At 47.3% G+C, this 19,342-nt stretch overlaps 1 protein-coding gene across 2 annotated transcripts in view; it reads left to right on the forward strand.

The window, feature by feature from the left end:
* The window catches only part of LOC144826956 (mitochondrial adenyl nucleotide antiporter SLC25A23-like), a 179,054-nt gene that overhangs the window by 38,320 nt on the left and 121,392 nt on the right, over positions 1-19,342 (forward strand). Inside the window, exon 1 of one of the 2 annotated variants that reach the window (XM_078685429.1) lies at positions 11,489-11,624. The exons of the other annotated variant lie outside the window; for it this stretch is intronic. Within the exon in view, the coding sequence (XP_078541555.1) occupies positions 11,556-11,624 (69 nt within the window). The 5' untranslated portion in view covers positions 11,489-11,555. Of the gene's footprint in view, positions 1-11,488; positions 11,625-19,342 lie in introns of those variants that run through there. 2 annotated transcript variants of the gene reach the window in all.

Here is a 19,342-nt window from a genome sequence, read left to right on the forward strand (position 1 = left end):
GAAATGCTGGCAGAGAAAACCAAAGTTGAGGGAGCACGCCTGCTGCGAGGTTTAGGAAATGGCGGGAGAGGCCAGGGGCATTGTTTGAGCCGGGGTGGCGGGTCCGCCACTGAGCGGCCTTTAGACTCCGTGCCTCGTGTTCCGTCGGATTGTCCTTGTTTTATTCTTATCCAAAGGAGCTGTTTCAGAGGGTGAACACCGACAACAAAGCGATGCAGCAACAAAGGCCTTGCTGTTTTTATCAGATGAGACGTGCTTGTCTCTTGTTCGCTTTTGTGAGGCTTTATATAATGTATCCGTGCACGTTGAGCCTCTTGTGCGCTTTGTGCAGTTTCCTGGCCGTAGCAAGTGACAGAGAACCAACCAACTATCACGATTTATTCAGTCAAATAAAAACTAAAGAATGTCAGTTTTTACGACACAATACATTTCATAGTGTACATTTTACAGTATGCTGTTTAAAACATCCTTGTATACGACGCAGAATTATTCTTCAAAATATTGCAATTGCCTAAAAACCAAAGCTGTTCTGTGTTTAGCCGTTACATTATAGTCTGTTATGTTTGCCTTTACAATGGAGAATTTTTTTTTGATTCTTTTGAGCAAAATTTAATACACTTTGAACTGTAACAAAGGCAAGAAACACTGCTAGAGAGAGGAAATGATTGCTTTTCCTGCCTGAGCCATCCTCTTCCTGTATTTTCTCTTCTGCTCTTCCTGCCTCCTCCCCTTTCCTGGTCTTACGCCTTCTCTTCCTGAGTGTCTTTTTTAGGTTGAGCCTAACAGACAGCAGAAGCCATCTGTTTGCGAAAAGACTGATTGTCAGCTTGCAGCGGAGTCAGGCTCCGCCTCTTGCTGACCATTGGTTGGCTTGATTGTCACTCTCCTTTGCTTACTTATTATTTGTTAGCTAGTGTGGGCTTTCCTTCTTCTTTTTATGGTCTGACTTTACAGCGCAGCTGTTGCCAGACAGTTATGTGAGGATGACTGGAGAGAGGCTTTGACTCCGCCCACATGTGGGAGTCAGGAGTACATGTTTTGATTGAGCAGAAGTTGTGTGCTTCCATAGAAAAAAGTGCTTGCTCTCCACGCAGCTGTATTCATTTTGTTTGTTTATCCAGCTGTCTGAGCTTAAAATTTTAGGGGCACACACTTTACATTGTAAAGTTATTAAACATTTATGGTGTATTTCTCTGGCAGCAGCACAGATGGGAGTTGGGCGGTGATTAACCTGCAAGGTTTTTTAGGTCTGACTTGGAAGTTCAACTGTCACTTGGCCTTTTAACCTTAAACAATATTATACATCCGTTCTTTCCTTCCGCACAAATACATGTCCATTTCCATGCTATATACTTGTAATGCTTCACATTACCATACAACATTTCGTTAAAGCAGACCTATTGGCATTACCAGTGTTTGCTTGTGTTTGTTCTGCCCCTGTAGTGTGCCCTCAGTACTTGTGTCCTTTCACGTCATACTTTTCAAGCACCACTTTTTTTCTTCTCGGTTAAGCACTCCTTGAGAGTGCATGTATTTTCCAACCATCTCCTACATGTTCTTTTCTTCCCGTCTGATGCGCTCTGTGTTGCTGTCTCTTGCCCTTGTGATTCTCCCCTGCACCCCCGGTATGTGTTTGTCCTCAAGTGCTTCTCCCCCTTATTTGGTTTCTCATCTATTTGGTCCTCCCCCGCCCAGCTCCACGTTGCTCTCTTGCCTGTGTGCTTCTCTTGTTCTACCATGCTCCATGTCGCTCTCTCTCCAAGTGTACTTCTCCGCCCACCCTCCGTATTGGCACTGCCCTTGAGGCCCATCAAGTTGCTATTGGCTCCCCTTGGCTCTCGGTGTTGCTTCCCCCCAACCCACATGAGCCCTCTGTATTGCTTTCATCCCAACGTCTATGTTGACTCTGACCTCTCCGCCACCCACCCTCTACGTTGAATCCCTCTAACGATCTAAAGAACAAGCATTGGCACAGCCAATATGTCTTGCCTTTGGGACCTTATAAGTATTTAGCCAAGCAGCACATTATACTGGGTGCCGCAGTATCGACTGCAGCAGTTGGGTGACCACTCCAAACACTGTTTTCAAAATAGTGCAGTAAGTGCCCCCAGCAATATAATACATTTCACCTTATATTGTGTTGTAAGGGTGAACATTGCACAGTTCTGGTTTTACACCCAAATGTACAATACATTCAAGAACTCGTATGCCTCCTGTGGTCACCTGTGGAACAGCCCGTAGACTATCCATAACCAGTAGTTCTTATGCTTGACCTAAAAAATACTACAGTATATAGGAAAGGATTAGCTCAATTACAGCACAAGATGAGCACGCCTTCTCATCGCCTCCCCTATTCAGCAGAGCATAGCAGGTGTCAAATGCATCTCTCCTTGGACCACCTACAATGCAAGGGCCATAGCATAGACTTGGCATTTGAGCATGTGCAAGCATAATAAGTCGCCACAGCCTGCAAACTCAAGTGATAAAGTGAGTATCCTCACACTGGGCTTTCCCAACCTGGGCACATTCACAGGCCAACAGGGTACACAAGCGACCTGTGCATTCTTGTACTGGGAAGCCAGTCGAGCACACAGGGCACAGAAATGGCATACAACATTCACCTTAAATGGAAAAGCACCGCTATGTAAGTTGGTCTCTTCCAGTTACAGGAGACTATTCAACTTTTCAATTGTCCTCATATACAGACGCTGAGTCGTGATGTACAAATTGTAATGTTCGTTTAATGATCCAATTAAAGACAAAACATCAGCCAACGCGTTTCGTTCTGAAACCAGAACTTCTTCACGGCGCAAACGGTATATCAAGGTGTATTGATTTCCAATTTCGATATTTGGTAATATCAGACTAATACATTTTCTATTTCCTCCATTTCCGATTTTAAAGTGAATCGGGGAACAGATATTCTCGATTACCCCACAAGTATTGTTTTATATTTTTATCGAGGCTCAACCTCAACAAAGGAAGTTCGTCCTATGCGGTAGACGTATTCCGCCTCCTGTTCATTCAATAAGTCCCAAAAATATCCTTATGGTAGTTGCCTGATATGTTGAACACGATGTATCAACCTCGGCGTCCCGCTATCTTAACACGCCGTCATCTCCATTGATGAGAGAAATGGATATGACGGCGTGTCCTTTGCTTGTTCTTGCCCACTTAGTCACCAGTTGACCTCCCAACCGAAGCCCTTCCTTTTCCTGTTCTTGACCTTTCTCTTCTTGTATCAGATGTTTGCCCCAGTCCCTCCCTTCCTGTTACTGTCCCTCATCTTCCTCCTATTGCATTTGCTGGGCCTAACTGGCCTTCATGCCTCTCAAGTATTTGCCAGTGAACTTCAGCTTAGACAGGCTGCTTTCAGAGGTGGATGGGTTTCTATGACTCAACCATGAAAGGCTCCATGATGGCATACTAGTTGTGGACTCCTGCGCGTGGGGCTGGTTGAAATATTTTTATGATTCTGATAATGGTGTCCAGTCCTTACCAGTACATATGCAATTCTGGCCTGTACTGTACATGTTTTTGGCCCTCTTCTTCCTCCTTGACATCTCATGCTTTTGTCCCTTTTCTTCCTGATTTTGACCTTTCGACCTAGGTCTTGCCCTTTCCTGGTACTGCCCCTCATCTTTTTCTGCTATGTTTATTCTCCAGATCCTTCGTCTCCCTCTTCTGCCCCACCCTTTCCTGTCTTGTTACTATCTCCTCTTTCCGTTCTTGCTCTTCCTCAGTTATCTTTCATGTCCTTTCTCGTCCTTTACCAGTTCCTTCTTCTCTGCTGTTCTCGCCTTCTTCATTGCCAGTTCCTGAGTTCTCCTACTCCCCACCCTCCTTTACTAATCCTCCTTCCTAAGTCGCGCTCTACCTGCACATGTTGTGCTTTTCTTTGTCCACCCTTAATCCTCCTTTGCCGCTCTCTCTCCCTCCTCTTCTAAATATTAACTATTTTTTGTACGTTTCTAATTTGTTGCGGTCATAAAGTCAGTGAAGGGGAAGTGAACATCTTGTACGTTGGACACCAGCCATCAGAAAACCTGGAATTACTTGTGTGCCACAAACACACCTTACAGCCTAGTGTTTCAGGAGAATGGCACCACAGACCTACATTGACCTACCTCAAGGTCACCATTGGGATCCACGTGAAATAGTGCCCCCTTGATTTCTAGGTCACCTCTAAATGTGGTTCTTCTCTTCGAGGGTTAGCCTCTTCCAGACCCAAACACTTCTTGTGTCTTTGAGAGATTCTAGAACCCCCTCTTTGTCAAGAACATTCTTGATATCCTTTTCAATTATATATTGCCTTCTGGGGTGTGTACATTTAGAAACCTTCCTGCTCTCCCCCTAGACGAATTGTGCTTCGTATGATAGACTCTTCATTCTCTCTGTTCTGAAGATGGAATTGGCTGCTTCCTTTCCAGAGCACAGAACATTTCCTCTGTCCCCAACTTAGAATGTGGTCTTTCCTCTACAGAGCACACCACGTGTCCCTAAGATGCAAGAGCATGGAATATTCTTCTGTCCCTGTGATGAAATATGTCTTCGTCCGCTCCAGAGAATGGAACGTTCCTGCTGCCTCCAGGGTGGAATAGGCTCCCTCCACTTCCTAACTCCGAACACTCCTATTGGTCCCTGGATGGAACATCACTTCCTCCTCCCCAGAGAAACAGAAAAGCCACGCTGTCCTCCTGAAATTGGACTTGTGTCTTTCCTCCCCCTGGCACACACCATTTCCATTGACCCTGTGGTGGAATCCCGTGGTCCTTAATCCACAGGGCACCATACATCCTGGTTCCTCTACAGAGCACAGTATATCTCGGCTGTCCCCCGAGATGAGGGTGAAGTGAGACTTGCTCCTTTCCAGAGCAAAGAACATTCCTCCTGTCTTCAGGATGGAATGCGCTTGTTCCACTCTGTAGCACAAAACATCCCTACTCTCCTGGAGAATATTCCAGCTGTTCGCCAAAATGGAATGTGGCGCCTTCCTTTACAGAGCGGCACTTTCCCTCCAGAGCGCAGAACGAGGATGGAATCGGGGTTGTTCCTCTTCAGAATACAGAAAAATCCTGCTGTCCTCCGTATGGAATGAATAGTCTCAAAAGGCACAGAACAATCCTGCTGTCCCCTGAATGGAATGGTCCCTATCCTCTCCAGATCATAGAACATTCTCGCTGTCCCTGCGATGAATTATGACTTATTTATCCCAAGGGCACATTCCTTCCTTCTCTTCCTGGAGTGGAATATGGCCTCCTTTCCCCTAGAACACAGAACATTCCCATTGTTCCCTGGACGGAGTGGGACTTCTTCCACTCCAAGGTACAGAAAGGTCCTGGTGTCTCCTGGAATGGGATAGATTTCCTTCCTTTCTATTGCACAGAACATTCCTGCTGCCCCTGGGTTGGAATTGGTCTGCGTACACACCAGGACACAGAACTTTCCCATAGTTCCGTGGATGGAGTGTGACTTCTTCCGCTCCAGATTACAGAAAGTTCCTGGTGTCTCCTGGAATGGGATATATTTCCTTTCTCTCTATAGCACAGAACATTCCTGCTGCCCAGGGTTGGAATTGGATTCCATACACTCTAGAACACAGAACATTCCCACTGTCCTCTGGACTCGTTAACCTCTACAATCCTTGGAACAGTTATGGAATGTACTCTCTCCTCTCCACAGAACTTTGTCACTGTCCCTGGGGAGGAATATGTCTCCCTTCTCTCCAGACCACACAGCATTCCTTCTCTTCCTGAATTGGAAAGTGGTCCTTCCCCTCTTTCTAGAGCACAGAACGTTCCCACTGGTCCCTTGTTGGAATGTGATTTTTGTTTTATTGTTTCTGCTGTCCCCGTGACAGAGACTTGCCAGTCTATGCTGACTCTGCCAACCCTTCTGCACCGAACCGAGGGCATTTTCTAAGAGATGGCAAGAAGGGGACGATAGGAAGGGCCAGTGGCGTCAGAGCAAGTGTTCAGGGGCATCTGAATTCCATTAACTGCCCCCTCGGCTCTGTGCGCACTAACTGCCTCTGGTGCTCTCTGCTGCATAAACTGCCCCGCCTCTGTGAGTTCCATTAACCACACCGGGGGCTCTTCGCTCCATTAATGGCCTGCTTGGGATCTGAGGTCAGAGGCAGAGTCAGGTAAGAAGGGCCCGGGGATATGCGGAGCGGTGAAGGCAGGTTTCTCAAGACGCTGGGAAGGAAGGTCTGGCTGTGAGCCCAGGCAGGAGGAAACCTGTAGGCAGCTGGCACAAACTGGCAGCATACCAGTGTGAGCAGCAGGGACTGAAGAAAGAGAAGGGGGAGAGGAGGGAGCGACGGGTACTAACAAGTGGGCGAGAGGAAAGAGAGGGACCGAGAGAGACAGCAACACGGTAAAAGAGACAAGACGCGAGAGAGAGGAAGATAGAAGAACATATCTGGGGAAAGAGGGGTACAAGAGGGGGAGAGAGACTGGCACAAAGAGAGAGAGAGAGGAAGCTATGGGTAAACACATGGAGGGAGAGGTGAACGGCAAGAGAAGAGAGAAAGAGAGAGAGATAGAGAGCAAGAAAGACTGAGATGAGAGGTCCACTGAGAAGAATTACGAGAGAGACTGCCTGGTAATACCCCTAATTCCTTGTGTGTGCCAAAGATGTTTTGGGGGCCCCTGTTTGGCGCAACTTTGAATTTTGTTGGCCACTTTCTACTAATTAAAGCCCTGTGCTGCCTTACAATATTGAATTGTAAGTTGAATGTAGAGTTACAAAAATATACAGAAGTGAGCTAGAGTGAATGTTCACTTTCTCGGGGGCCCCTCGGAAGGCGGGGGCCCTGGGCAATTGCCCACTTTGCCCATGCCTTAAAACTTCTCTGAGCATGCCTGCTATGGTCTCAGGCACCAGCCTGACACAGAGATACGGATAGGGCATTGAAGCAGTGGCCTGAATGTGAGGCACTTATTGTGGCACAGTGGCAGAGAGATATCTGGAGCTCTGTAGTTCTATGCATTCTCTGTACCACAGCCCTAAAGACGACCAACACACAGCAATAGACAAAATGCACTGCAATACCTCGTCACTTTGGTATTCCCACCAACGAGTGCCAAAAAGTAGCTGCTAAGAAATTGAATCGGTGTCCAGTGACTGATCATCCCTCTTGCAGGGAGTGATTGAGCCCGACTGTCCTGTGGGTCAATGAGAGGTGCATAGAGAGGCCGGTGCTTCCAAAAGGCCAGTGGAGCTGGGACGGAGCCAGGCAAGAGCTAGGCGTATGACTAATCTCTGAATGGTTCCTTCAAAGGTTGTGATCTGTCCGCAAACGCTGGCCTACCTAAGATGCAGAAATCTCACAAACTATTAAATTGTAGAATACAATAACTGAAATATTCAGTGTAAAATCAAGATAGGAAGAGTTTAAACGTCGGGAGGTGTTTCGATCACACTGCTATTGCTATTAGTTATTAAAGGCCTACAGTGTCGGCCTCCTTAATGTCTTTATGAGCCAAAAACCACAGCACATCAAATACATAACTGCTCTGAGCTGGTGATTACCACGACCAACAGATACTTTGTGAAACCAGTCAATGAATCAATCAAGGGTTTATGAAGCGCGGCTACTCACCCGAAAGGGTCTCAAGGTGCTGAGGGGGGGGGGGGGGGGGGGGGAAGGGGGCGCGCAGCTCCCGGAAGTTCACTACGCTCCGTAGAAGAGCCAGGTCTTAGGGTCCTTCAAGAACTTGGGGAGTGACTGTAGGAATGGCTCTGTACATACTATACCAAAGTGAGGTATAGTGTGCACAGAGTGCAGTGGAACCCTAAAGGTAGGCAGAGGTAAAAGTAGATAGCACCTCACTCTCTATTTGGGGTAGTGTGGTCAAGCTTTATGAGCTTTATGAGTGTGGTGAAGCTTTATGAGAGAACAGTGTTAAGTTACTTTTAAGATTTCTTTTCTTACACAGTGTAGTATACCTGGATGCTACACTCGGACATTTCCTGTAAACAGGTAAGTAAAATTGTTTTTGTTAGTTAGTACAATTTGAAAGAATTTCTTTAGGTTTTCCAACTCCACACTTAATAACTTTTCATAGAAAAACAGTCAGTTATCCTATGGAGGAAAATAGTGTTATCAGTTTAAAGGTAAGTACTTTGTTGTGGGAGTTGGTGTTCTGGGGTTAGACTCAGGGGTCCTCAAGGGTTAAGGATGCACTCTTGTTACACCCTCAGCGGCACTAGGGCGGCCGGGTGCAGAGTGCTGAGGCCTAATATTATCCAATGGGGGATCGGGGGCCTCCGGTTGGTGGCTGCTGACTAGCAGGCCACTGGGTTGTGGGAGCAAAGCTCCTGGACTTAAGCTCAGGGCAAATGGGGGTTTAGGCCTGCACAAAATGTGCACCCTCAGCGGCCCTGGGGTGGCCGGGTGCAGAGTGCTGTTTTGGCATCAGAAACCCTGTAGCTTTCAATGGGAAGTCTTCGGTTTGCAAAAGCACTGCAGGCTCAGGGACATAGGTCTTCTGGGTGCGATCACCACTTGGAGAGGTAAGTTGGGATCTTGGGGGTTGGTTAGGCACCGTCGGTTGGGGCGTTGGGTGCAGGGGTGCCTTTGAGGGTCAGATCGTCCTACCAGCTCCTGCTGGATGTGCTGTTATCTAAAATCGTTTTCCTTTTAAAGGAAATAAGGAATCCTTGTATTGAATACAGCAATCACAGCAATTGTATCACCCAACAGAACCAAATATTTTCTATATTAAGAATGGACTTAGATACTGTAGGGATACTCGGCTCGTGAACCTGTACTCTCACTACTGGTATAGGGCACCCAGTCAGAGAGGTGACTGATCTATGCCAGGGCAGTGGGTTGTAGGAATGTGTGCCATGTCCACTCTTCATTTTGTTCTGTACCAAGACATGCAGCCTGCAAAGGCAGTGTGTGAGTGTAATGGTACAGGGCCTCTAAGGGTTGCACAATAAGTGCTGCAGCCCTTAGAGGTCTTCCCTGGTCACAGTGCCTTGGGTACCTGTGGTACCATTTACCAGGGGCTGACTGGTGGCCAGCGATGCCAATTGGGTTTTGTTTTTAATGCAAGTTTAGGGAAAGAACATAGGCCCTTGGCACCTGATTGGCAGGAACCCATGGCACACTCAGTCAAAGCACATCAGCAATTCAGCAAAAAGTGGGGGCTACCATTCAGAAAGAGGGCACTTTCTCACAGTGACGATGTCTGTCTGAGGTGGAGCGGGAGGGAGTTTCATGCCTTGGCAGTGAGGAGGGAGAAGGAGCATCCTCCTGCTCTGGTCTTCTTGATGCGAGGTACAGTCGCAAGGAAGAGTTGGGCCCAGCGGAGGGATCTTTGGGGTGCGTGGAACGCGAGGATGTGGTTCATGTAAAAAGTTTTAAAAAGTCCACATTTGTAAAGCGCACAATCACCCGTTAGGGTCTCTAGGCGCTGGGGGCCGTCGGGAAGATTAAGCGAGCTATTGCCCAGAGTCACATGATGCTGGGATAACCTGCCGCCGGAGCCGGGGATCGAACCGTGGTCCCCAGATTCCAGCGTCAGTCGCCCTGGCCGCGGCGCCATGTAGGCGGGTCTGGTGTTGTGAAGGGCCTTGTGAGCGTGGGTGAGAATCTTGAAGGTGATTCTCTTCTCGACGGGGCGCCAGTGTAGTGTTCGTAGGTGTTGGCTGATGTGGCAGTGGCGTGGTAGGTTGAGGACTAGTCTGGCAGCGGCATTCTGGAGTTTGCGGGTGAGGTTCTTGTTGATCCCAGCTTAGTGTGTGTTGCTGTAATCCAGTCTGCTGCTGATGAGGGCGTGAGTGACGGTTTTCCTGTGTTCGGGGGGGAATCCAATTGAAGGTCTTTCGAAGTAGGCAGAGGGTGTGGTAGCAGGAAGAAATGATGGCTTTGATCTGGTGGTCCATGTTGAGTTTGGAGTCCAGGAAGATTCTGAGGTTGTGTGCGTGGTCTGTGGGGGAGGGGGCAGTTCCTGAAGGCAGGAGGACACCTGGTGTCGTGCCAGGCGCGGGTCCATGATGAGCACCTCTGTTTTGTCCATTTTTAGGTGTAGGCAGCTGTTCTTCACCCATCTGGTGACTGCTTCCATTCCATCTTGAAAGTTGTCTTTGGTGATGTTGGGTTCGTTGGATAGGGAGAGGATGAGTTGGGTGTCGTCTGCGTACGATACAATGTTGAATCTGTGTGATCTGACGATGGATACGAGCGGGACCATGTAGACGTTGAACAGGGTCGGGCTGATGGAGGATCCTTGTGGGACTCTGCTGGTGGTTGGTGTGGGATCCGAGAGAAAAGGAGGGAGTCTGACCCGTTGCGTTCTGCCGGAAAGAAAAGAGCGGATCCAGTCGAGGGCTTTGTTCTGGATGACCTGCGACGTGGAGTGTGAGTGCTAGAATGCGATGGGAGACTGTGTTGAAGGCCGCGGTGAGCTCCAACAAACAAAATTATAAATGTGCTGAGTACTAAATTATTTGCAAGTGCATTCTGGGAAGAACACATTTTGAGTTAAAAAGTCAAAAATCACCCTCCAACATTTCAGTCCTTGGCCAGTGAATTGCTCACACAGCATTTTGACAACCAGCTCACCAGCTTTGAGCCCTTTTCTTGAGGTTCTGAGCATTCCAAGGTTCTGGCTTAATGGCTAGAGCGGCTGATTTTGAAGCTGGAGCTCCAGGTTCGTGTCTGGATCAAACATTCTTTGATTCTGTGCACATCACAATCTCCCCGTGCCTAAACAAAAGTATATTTCAGTCTGTAACGTAACTGGTAAAGCGCTCTGATACTGTTAGGCAAAAAAAATATAGCTGGTAGGGCTAGTGATGTTTACACGGCTGTCTACGCCAAGCTCAAACTCTCTTTGCACTTCGGAATTGATTATTAAAACATCAAATTATAGCCATAAAAATTGCAATTCCAGTAAATCCCATTCTCTGACATTCTTAGACCTTTTCTTGGTTATTCAGGTGGTTGGCCACTAGCGACCACAACGATAACATTTCCTATTTCTAGAGTCCTGTGACCAGTTAAGAGGGCAACTTTTCACTGAATTAAGGTTGGCACAAATAGTGGTCAGGTTCCTACTATAATGTCCCAAAGGTTTGTTTGAATAATTTAAAAATGTGGCACAAACTGTCTTTAATTAACAGTTCATAAATCAATCGTTTAAGTGGATTGCAACTGCCTCCGTTTTGTATTGATTTCCAAACCGTGAAGAGCGTTAGGCGTACTGGGATAGCCAAACGTCCAACAGAATGCAGTGTTTGCCTGAAAATAGGCACTTAAGGGGTATTTGCTGATAATTAATTGTGAGGAAACTAAGATGAATGGAAAAACCCTCACATCAGCTTGAGTGCGACGTCAACGTTCCATCTGGCGTCACGGCGTTTCACCTGACGTCACAACATTCCATCTGACCTCACAGTAAGACTGGTCACCCGGACTCCGTTTGACCTCGCCGTGTTCTTGTGACCTCACAGCCCTCCATGCTGGGTTGCCCTGGCGACGGCCTCAGCCGTGTCTCTCCTGAGCTCTCCCCCAACCAACGGACTGAGGTCGCACAAAAATGGGAATCCGGGATGGAACTTCTCTCTTCTTCTACCTACATTCTGGATCGGCCCTACTGGAGGAGGAGGTAACATCCCCGAGCCCCTATCCCCATTTTCCGAGCCAGGACGCGCCCCTCACCGTATTACATCCTGCTGGGCCTGAAGCGTGGGGTAACGCAGCGAGAGGTGCAGGGCGCTATGTACTGCGAGCTTCCCAGACCAGCTCTGCCAATACACCTTAATCCTGACCAGCAACCCCTCCGCCCTCCCCGCTGAGTGCTTCAAGTTTCTGTAAATGGATTAAGGAGTGGGTGTAGCCTAGAGAGGCCTTCCTGTGCAGTAGAGGCCCCGGCCTAGTATGAGGACTAGCCTCCTGTGCTTCATAAGTACGCCAATTAAATCATTCTGAATACAGAAAATGAATGTATTTCCCCCCCACTGCTCGAGAAGCTAATAGCGGTTTCCCCACAATTAAGAGGCCTTTTCATGGTAGGAGGTGAATAAAGAGAGTTAGTACTATTATTACCAGCAGGTATGGTTAGTGCCAGCTTTCTAAATTGGTCGACAGACGGTAGTAGTAAACACATTTCTTGAATCAAAATCGATCCTCTCTTTCTCTCTCAAACGCTCACCCCCTCTCAATTGTCCGACCAGTCTAGACATAATTGACCTCGGGAGCCATTACCTGCCCCAATTTCATTCCTCGCGCTTCTCCCTGAGCTCATCTCATGCCCAGAGGGGTAGGAGGATTCTCCTAGAGCAGAACCTGAATGGCAGGTTCTAAAAGAACTCGTCCTCATTATCTTCATCGTCCTGCCTCTTACCTCCCAGCTCAAGGTGACTCTCTTAAATTCTGGACGGAACTCTGCACCATATTTTTCTTCCATACTTTTAACAATTCCACCCCCACCCCACAACACTCGTACTCCTGCTTTCTGTACTACATGTATATGTTTTTGAAGTAGTGGTTTGTATTTGCCTGCTATCAAAACCCAATTAGAAACCCCACACACGTACATCAAAAGCTAGAGAAATGAGAGAACCAAGGGGCAGATTTACAAGCCCCTTGCGCCGCTGTTGCATCACTTTTCCCATGATAAAAGTGACGCAAAAGCGGCACAAGGGGCTTGTAAATCCGCCCCCAAGTGTTTAGTTATATGTCGACTCGATGACCTGTGGGTCATCTTCTGGCTCCTTCTCTCTTTTTTGCTAGTTCCTCGAGGATGTCACGGAGATGCAATAACTTGCCATGCATGGGTTTGGTTATTATCTTAAACTACCTTCTCTTTCTTCTTGTCACCCATTCCCAGTGGCACAGTACCGAGACTTTATCTTAGGTAAAGCTCCAACGTTTAGACCCACTGCAAATGACGGTCTTAATTTAACAGGTAAGGGGTTATCTGTTGAGACTCGTACTGACTTGTACGATGATCAAAAAGGGCGAGCCTTCCTAGTGTCTTTCCCTTATTCACAGTTTGAATTAAAGGGACTCAAATGAAACATTTTGAGTTAGTCCCCTGCATTATTTAAATTCTGCAGTTAGTGCTTACTGTGACACAGTCCCCGCTGGTGTTATTTTGGCTTGCCAGGTTTTTGGTACATCCACTCCTGAACATGCCACTAAACCTCCTTAATTGGGTTGACTCGGTCTCTGGAGAAGCCTGCTCACTGAAGGTTAATGTTGGAAAATGGGTTACTGGTTGAGGGAGGTGACATTCTTCTCAAGAAGTGACCACAATTCTCGACAAGGTGAAATACAAGCAAACCCCAAATTAACCTGTGGTGCTTGACACAAAAGCAATCAGGATAACTTAGAGGCAATGTGTAAAGTATTTATGCAGCACCTCAAACAATAATATAGTGAGTAAAATGTAATTAATTATTTGAGACCAAAACTACAAAAATCCAATCAGTAGAACCGTTGAAATGCAGTTTAAAAAGATATCAGGCAAAATAGTCCTTAGAAGCACAAACCACCAACTGCGGTTATCTGGTCATGCCTGACCGGTACAAAGTCACAAGTTGAGGTCGACTGCGATGGACGCAGGCCGGATACAAAGTAAGGCCCACTGAACAAAGTACCTTAAAGCAGGGTTAATGAGCATTGCCAGATCCTGTTTCGAGGATGCGTCATGCAGCGCCGACTGCAATGTCCTCGATTGAGGATGTGCTACGCACATCCTCTGAGGAGCTGCGAAGTCCTGCATTGAGAATGTGTCGCACAGCAGCAATTCTGAGGAGCTGCGTTAATGATGCATCCCAAAGTGGAGGTTCTGATGAGTTGCTTGGTCCTGCGTCTGGGATGCATCTCGCTGCTGCAGTTCTGATTTGGGGCTGCAAGGCAATGCATCACACGGCATTGGTTCTGCCCTAGAGAATACAGCTGGGCAGGCAGAGCATCTTCAGACCCACTTCCAAGGGTCTAGGACTGGGGTGGCACCACTTGGGGAGGCAAGACTCACGGCTGGCAGAGTCCAGGTGTGGGTTCAAGGTGGTTGTAGCCTTTTTATGTGCCCGAGGCTCTGATCAGGAGGCCAGCCAACTAGCCTTGGAGGGACTCTGGTTGTCCTGGGTTCAAGATGCAAGTCCAGTCCTTCTCACTCAGGTAGCAGGGCAACAGAGTAGCAGTCCTTCTTTCAGAGCAGCACTGCAGTCCTTCGGAGTATTCCACAGTTCCAGATGGTTACTGAAGAGTTTGGTATGAGGTCCAATATTTATACCTGGTGCCCACTTTCAAGTAGGAGAATTTTCTAGAGGCTTCCACCCCCAGAGGTGTTCAGAATTTCCTGCCTCCCCAAACTAGCTCCAGCTTGTCTGGGGTCACAAAAGACTAGTGTCAACCCCTTTGCTTAGCTTGAGCCTTTGTGATGTGTAAGTGTAGTAGGTGACAGCTCCCCCTAACCAAGTCCGAGATGGCCCATCCTGCCAACACCTATTCCTCCATTGTTTCACTTTCTCTGAGCAATACACAAAGACCAACTGCCAGCTACACCTAGTCATGAGACCGGGGATACAGGCTGCAGGCACCAAATAGGACAAGAAAATGAAAAGATTCTAAAAGTGGCATTTCAGAATTGTGACTTACAATCTGACTTTACCATTAAAGAGGGTTTTCAATAACCATTTCTTAGACACCAAACTCAAAATTGCTACCTGTTCCCAATTGAAAGTCATCATTTATTAAATGTAACAAATTAAGCCAATGTTATCTTATAGGAGAGGCAGGCCTGGCATTAATGAACAACACCTTTTACAGTTTTTCACTACCAGGACATGTAAAAGTTAAAAGTACGTGTCCAACCTTTTAAATATACTGCACCATTCCTTATAGACTATTCAGGGCCCACCCTGGGGTTGACTTATATGTATTAAAAAGGAAGGTTTCGGCCTTACAAATGATTTATTTAGCCAGGTCGAAATGGCAGATTAAAACTGCACTCCCAGTCTGCAATAGCAGGTCTGAGACCTGTTTTAAATACTACTCAAGTGGGTGGCACACTGAGTGCTGAAGGTCCACTAGTAGCATTTAATTTACAGACCATGTGTACATGTAGTAATACTTTACTACAGACTTACAGCTATATTAAATAGGCCAATTGGATGTAAGCCAGATTTACCATGTTTAAAGGAGAGTGCACAACCACTTTTATACTGGTTAGCAGTGGTAAAGTGTGCAGAGTCCTAAGTCCAGCAAAAAGAAGTTTGCAACAAAGGGAGGATTGAAGGCAAAAAGTTGGGAGAAAACCACACCAAGGATGTAACTTCCAACAGTTAAGGCTTTTGTTGCTGTTCAGCATGGCTGTAAGTCACTGAAATCCCAGAATCACAGTATGTTAGTTCAACGCTGAGTCTCATCTCCTCCCATGTTGAGTTTGTTTGTCCAGCCCTTCCTAACACAAACAAAGTGCTATGACGTGGCCTCTGCTGGCCGCATCATAGCGCTTTTTTCAATGACTTTCAGCCATGCTGAACAGCAGAGGTGCTGCTAGACAACTTTGCTAAAAGACATGCACATTGACGAGGCCAATAGCTTGGGCATTGCCGAGATATATTAACTTTGCCAATGCTGGTGTGATTTTGACGGGGTCTTACTGGACAAATGTGGAAGTGATAGTGGGACAAAGTTGAGGAGCTTTGAAGTGAAGTGAGGGTGTGGCGTAACCACCAGAGCTGCCGACAGGAGCTCTGGGGTACCAGGTTCGAATCTCGGGGTGAACTGAACAGTTTGTGATTATTGGCAAATCACTTGCGCTTCCCCTGCGCACAACAATGAATGTGTCATTGTGTAATGTGACTGGTGAACACTTGAAGCTCTCCAATACCATCGGCTGGTGTTAGCACTATGGCAAGATGGAGGACCGAACAAGAGCTCCAATATCATCGGATCGTGCAAAAAAAATAAAAACAGCAGTGACGAGGGAGGTAGAGGGGGACGTGTCAAGCAGGAGTGGATGGGGTGATGGGCAGGCAACGACGGGAGAGGTCGGGAGGAAGCAACAATGAAGGGGGGAAAAATACCTTAATTGAGGCAGATCAATGACAAAAATGAATGTGTCATTGTGGAAGGTAACTGGTGAGCACTTAAAGTGCTCCAATACCATCTGCTCATGTTTTCACTGTGGCAAAATGGAGGATGGAGCGGGAGCTTCAATACCACCGGATCGTGCAAAAGATGAAAATATATGAACAAGTGCTATTTGTGTTTTAACATCTTTAAAAAATGCATTTGTTTATGTACAAGCAATTTAGTGGTATGTGTACAAGGGAGACGGCCTGAAAACACAGGTACGAACATCCCCCGACACAGCCACATCTCCGGCCACCTGAGAGACCTGCACTGGCTCCCCGTCAGCAAGAGGATCACGTTCAGACTCCTCACCCACGCACACAAGGCTCTCCACGACCTGGGCCCCAAGTACCTCAACGACCGCCTGACCTTCTACACGCCCGCCCGCCAGCTACGGTCGACCAGCCACGCCCTCGCCGCCGTCCACGCATCCGCCGAGCCACCGCCGGTGGAAGCTCCTTCTCCTACCTGGCAGCCAAGACATGGAACTCCCTCCCCATCCACCTCCGGCTAACCCAGGACCATCTCTCCGTCAGGAAGCAACTCAAGACCTGGCTCTTCGAGCAGTGACGACCCCCCCTCCCCCAGCGCCTTGAGACCCCCGGGGTGAGTAGTGCGCTATACAAATTTCACGATTGATTGATTGATTTATTGGTGTAAACATTCATGCACACCTAGGACCCACACGCATAGAAAATAAACAGAGACAACACGTGTGCCAAGTAAAGCAGCCGTGCACACATGCTTCAATGAGCACTTCAGCTTTACACTAACAGGACATTAAAAGGCAGAACACCACAACTCACTAGAACAAAACAAACTACAATGGGGGTTTAAAGCAGTGACGGGGTCGAGAGAGGGGGTGATTTGTGGATGTGGCAAACACCCGTAGGTGCGAGGAAGCAAGCACTGATGGGAGTAAGGAGTTTGGTGAAGCAGAAAGCAGCAATAATGGCAAAAGCAGTGACTGGGAAGGGGGTGATCTGTGGATGGGACATTAGGGTGGATGGGAGAAGACGAAGCTGGTAAAAGCACAAACACTGTGTAAAGTGCAGAAAAAGAAAGAAAAAAGTAGGTCTAAAATGGTCATAAAAACTGGAGCAGTGGATGTTTATAAGTACTTGGTCAATGCTCTGCGGGAAGGGCTAAACACAAGAAAAACATTCCAATGCATGCAGGCAAATGGTGATGACGAATATGAGACAGACTAAGGAATGAGCAAATGGGAAGACTGTGGGTGGGCTAAAGCCCACATATTAAACACATGTCTATTAGAGACAGTGCATGCTCTGTCTAGCTGAGACCTAAAAATTACCTTTGAAAGCGACAAGCGTGGAAGGAGTTGGGTAGAGGAGTTAGCCTAAGGGCTAGGACGCTCGACCTCAAATCTGGAGAACCGGGTTGGAATCTCGGCAGTGACGCTGAACATCCTGTGATTCTGGGCAAATCACTTAATCTCCCTGGTCCTAACAAAAATAAAATGAATGTGTCCTCATGTAACGCAACTGGTGCTATGTAAAGCACTCTGATGCCCAATACTGGGTCAAGTTTGTGCTATATAAAACTCCATACATTTTTTTTAACCCCTTCGCTGCGGGGATTATTCACCTTCTGTGCTGGGGGGGAGGGAGGCGCGCACAGCGCCCGCATGCTCATGACGAGCTCAGCTCGTCATGAGGCACGGCACTCCTGTGCTCATGACGAGCTGAGCTCGTCACAGCTGCATTGGCTCCCGTGGAACGTTCAGCACAGGAGGGGAATTCTCCCCGCACCTGAGCGTGAGCTCGTCATGAGCACCGGTGAGCCGTGGCTTATGACGAGCTCAGCTCGTCATGAGCATGGGAGGGGTTAAAAAGGACAATTGGCAAGGGAAGCAATACTTGGGCCATGCTTCAGGGTAGGGTCAAACACATGAAAAATAAGTGAAGTGGACACTAACTGGCCAAAGAGAAGCAAGGAAATGAGAGTAACAATGAAGCCAACCAGTGGTAAGTAATGGGCGGGCCCAAAGCACTTTTTAGGTTTTGTTTTTTTTAATCAGCAAAAGATCTTCTCAAGTGACAGTGCATACGCTATGTCAGGCAAGACTTAAACATTATTCCCTCAAGTATACTGTAAAAGGATACAACTCCTCCTGAGAACACTATAAGAGAAAATACTCATGGGTGGGACAAGAATAGGTAGGGAAACCATCTTATCTAGAGCCAAGAACTGAGATGCTATCATGATTACGTGGGTAACTGAAACCATGTTAAGTATTGCTATGCGCAGAAAACTATAGGTCTGCCTCTAGACAACTATGACTCTCTGTAGCTGACACCTAAAAAACAGCTCACACCACTCTACATTAGTCCATGTTATCCTCCCCTTTTTCGTTAAACTTGAATGAAAGGGTGAACTAGGAAGTCAAATGTGGCACAGGGATAAAGTAGCTACTACATTGCAGAATCTAAACAGTCCAAAATATACAATAGCCACCATTCTGATGTTCTCCACCATGCCTTTCAGGACTGTAATCCAACTACTACTATATATACTTTTTCACAGAAAACCAAAAGATTTTTCAATACTTTAAGGAGGAGTGCTTAAATTGTCGTTATTCGATAAGTGGATTCTAGATGTCAGACTCAGAGGCCATATCAATTAATTAGATGTAACCACATTGTTATCCCCTTGGGTGCGTGTGTCGGCCATTGGCTGACACTGGGGAGGTAAATAAAGGCCCCTCTGGTTGTACCAGTGGAAGTCTTTTATTTAATTCTAAGCTTGGGCTGCTTGGGAAGAACTTCCTGAGCAGCCCGAGGGTTTACATTTTGTTTTTACTGTAATGATGATCAAGGCACAGGGCGCGCTGATATCATTACTGTAAAGTGAAAGTAAAACGACCCCATGGACTTGTTTTACTTTCACTGCATCAGTGCTCGGGGGGCATATCTCAGCCCCCATCACTGATTGGGGTGGGACAAGTATCATTAGAAAGAGGAGAATCTCCCCTTTCCTCTGCTAACTCTTCCCAGTGGATCCCTGCTTGGGGATCGCCACAGATAAACGATCCCTAAGAAGAGATCCAACCACTAGGGCACAAGGGATGGCAGGAACGGCCCTTAAGGCAAGAGAATGAGCTCTCCCCAGCATATGTAACTATCTCCGCCTTTCTTCCCCCCTGGAGGGCGAATGGGGTACTTGCCCCCAATCTGTCCCCCGTCGGGGGGTAAGCCCACTAGACACCAGGGAATG

The sequence above is a fragment of the Lissotriton helveticus genome, chromosome 1_1 (assembly GCF_964261635.1).
Source record: "Lissotriton helveticus chromosome 1_1, aLisHel1.1, whole genome shotgun sequence".
NCBI classification, from domain to species: domain Eukaryota; kingdom Metazoa; phylum Chordata; class Amphibia; order Caudata; family Salamandridae; genus Lissotriton; species Lissotriton helveticus.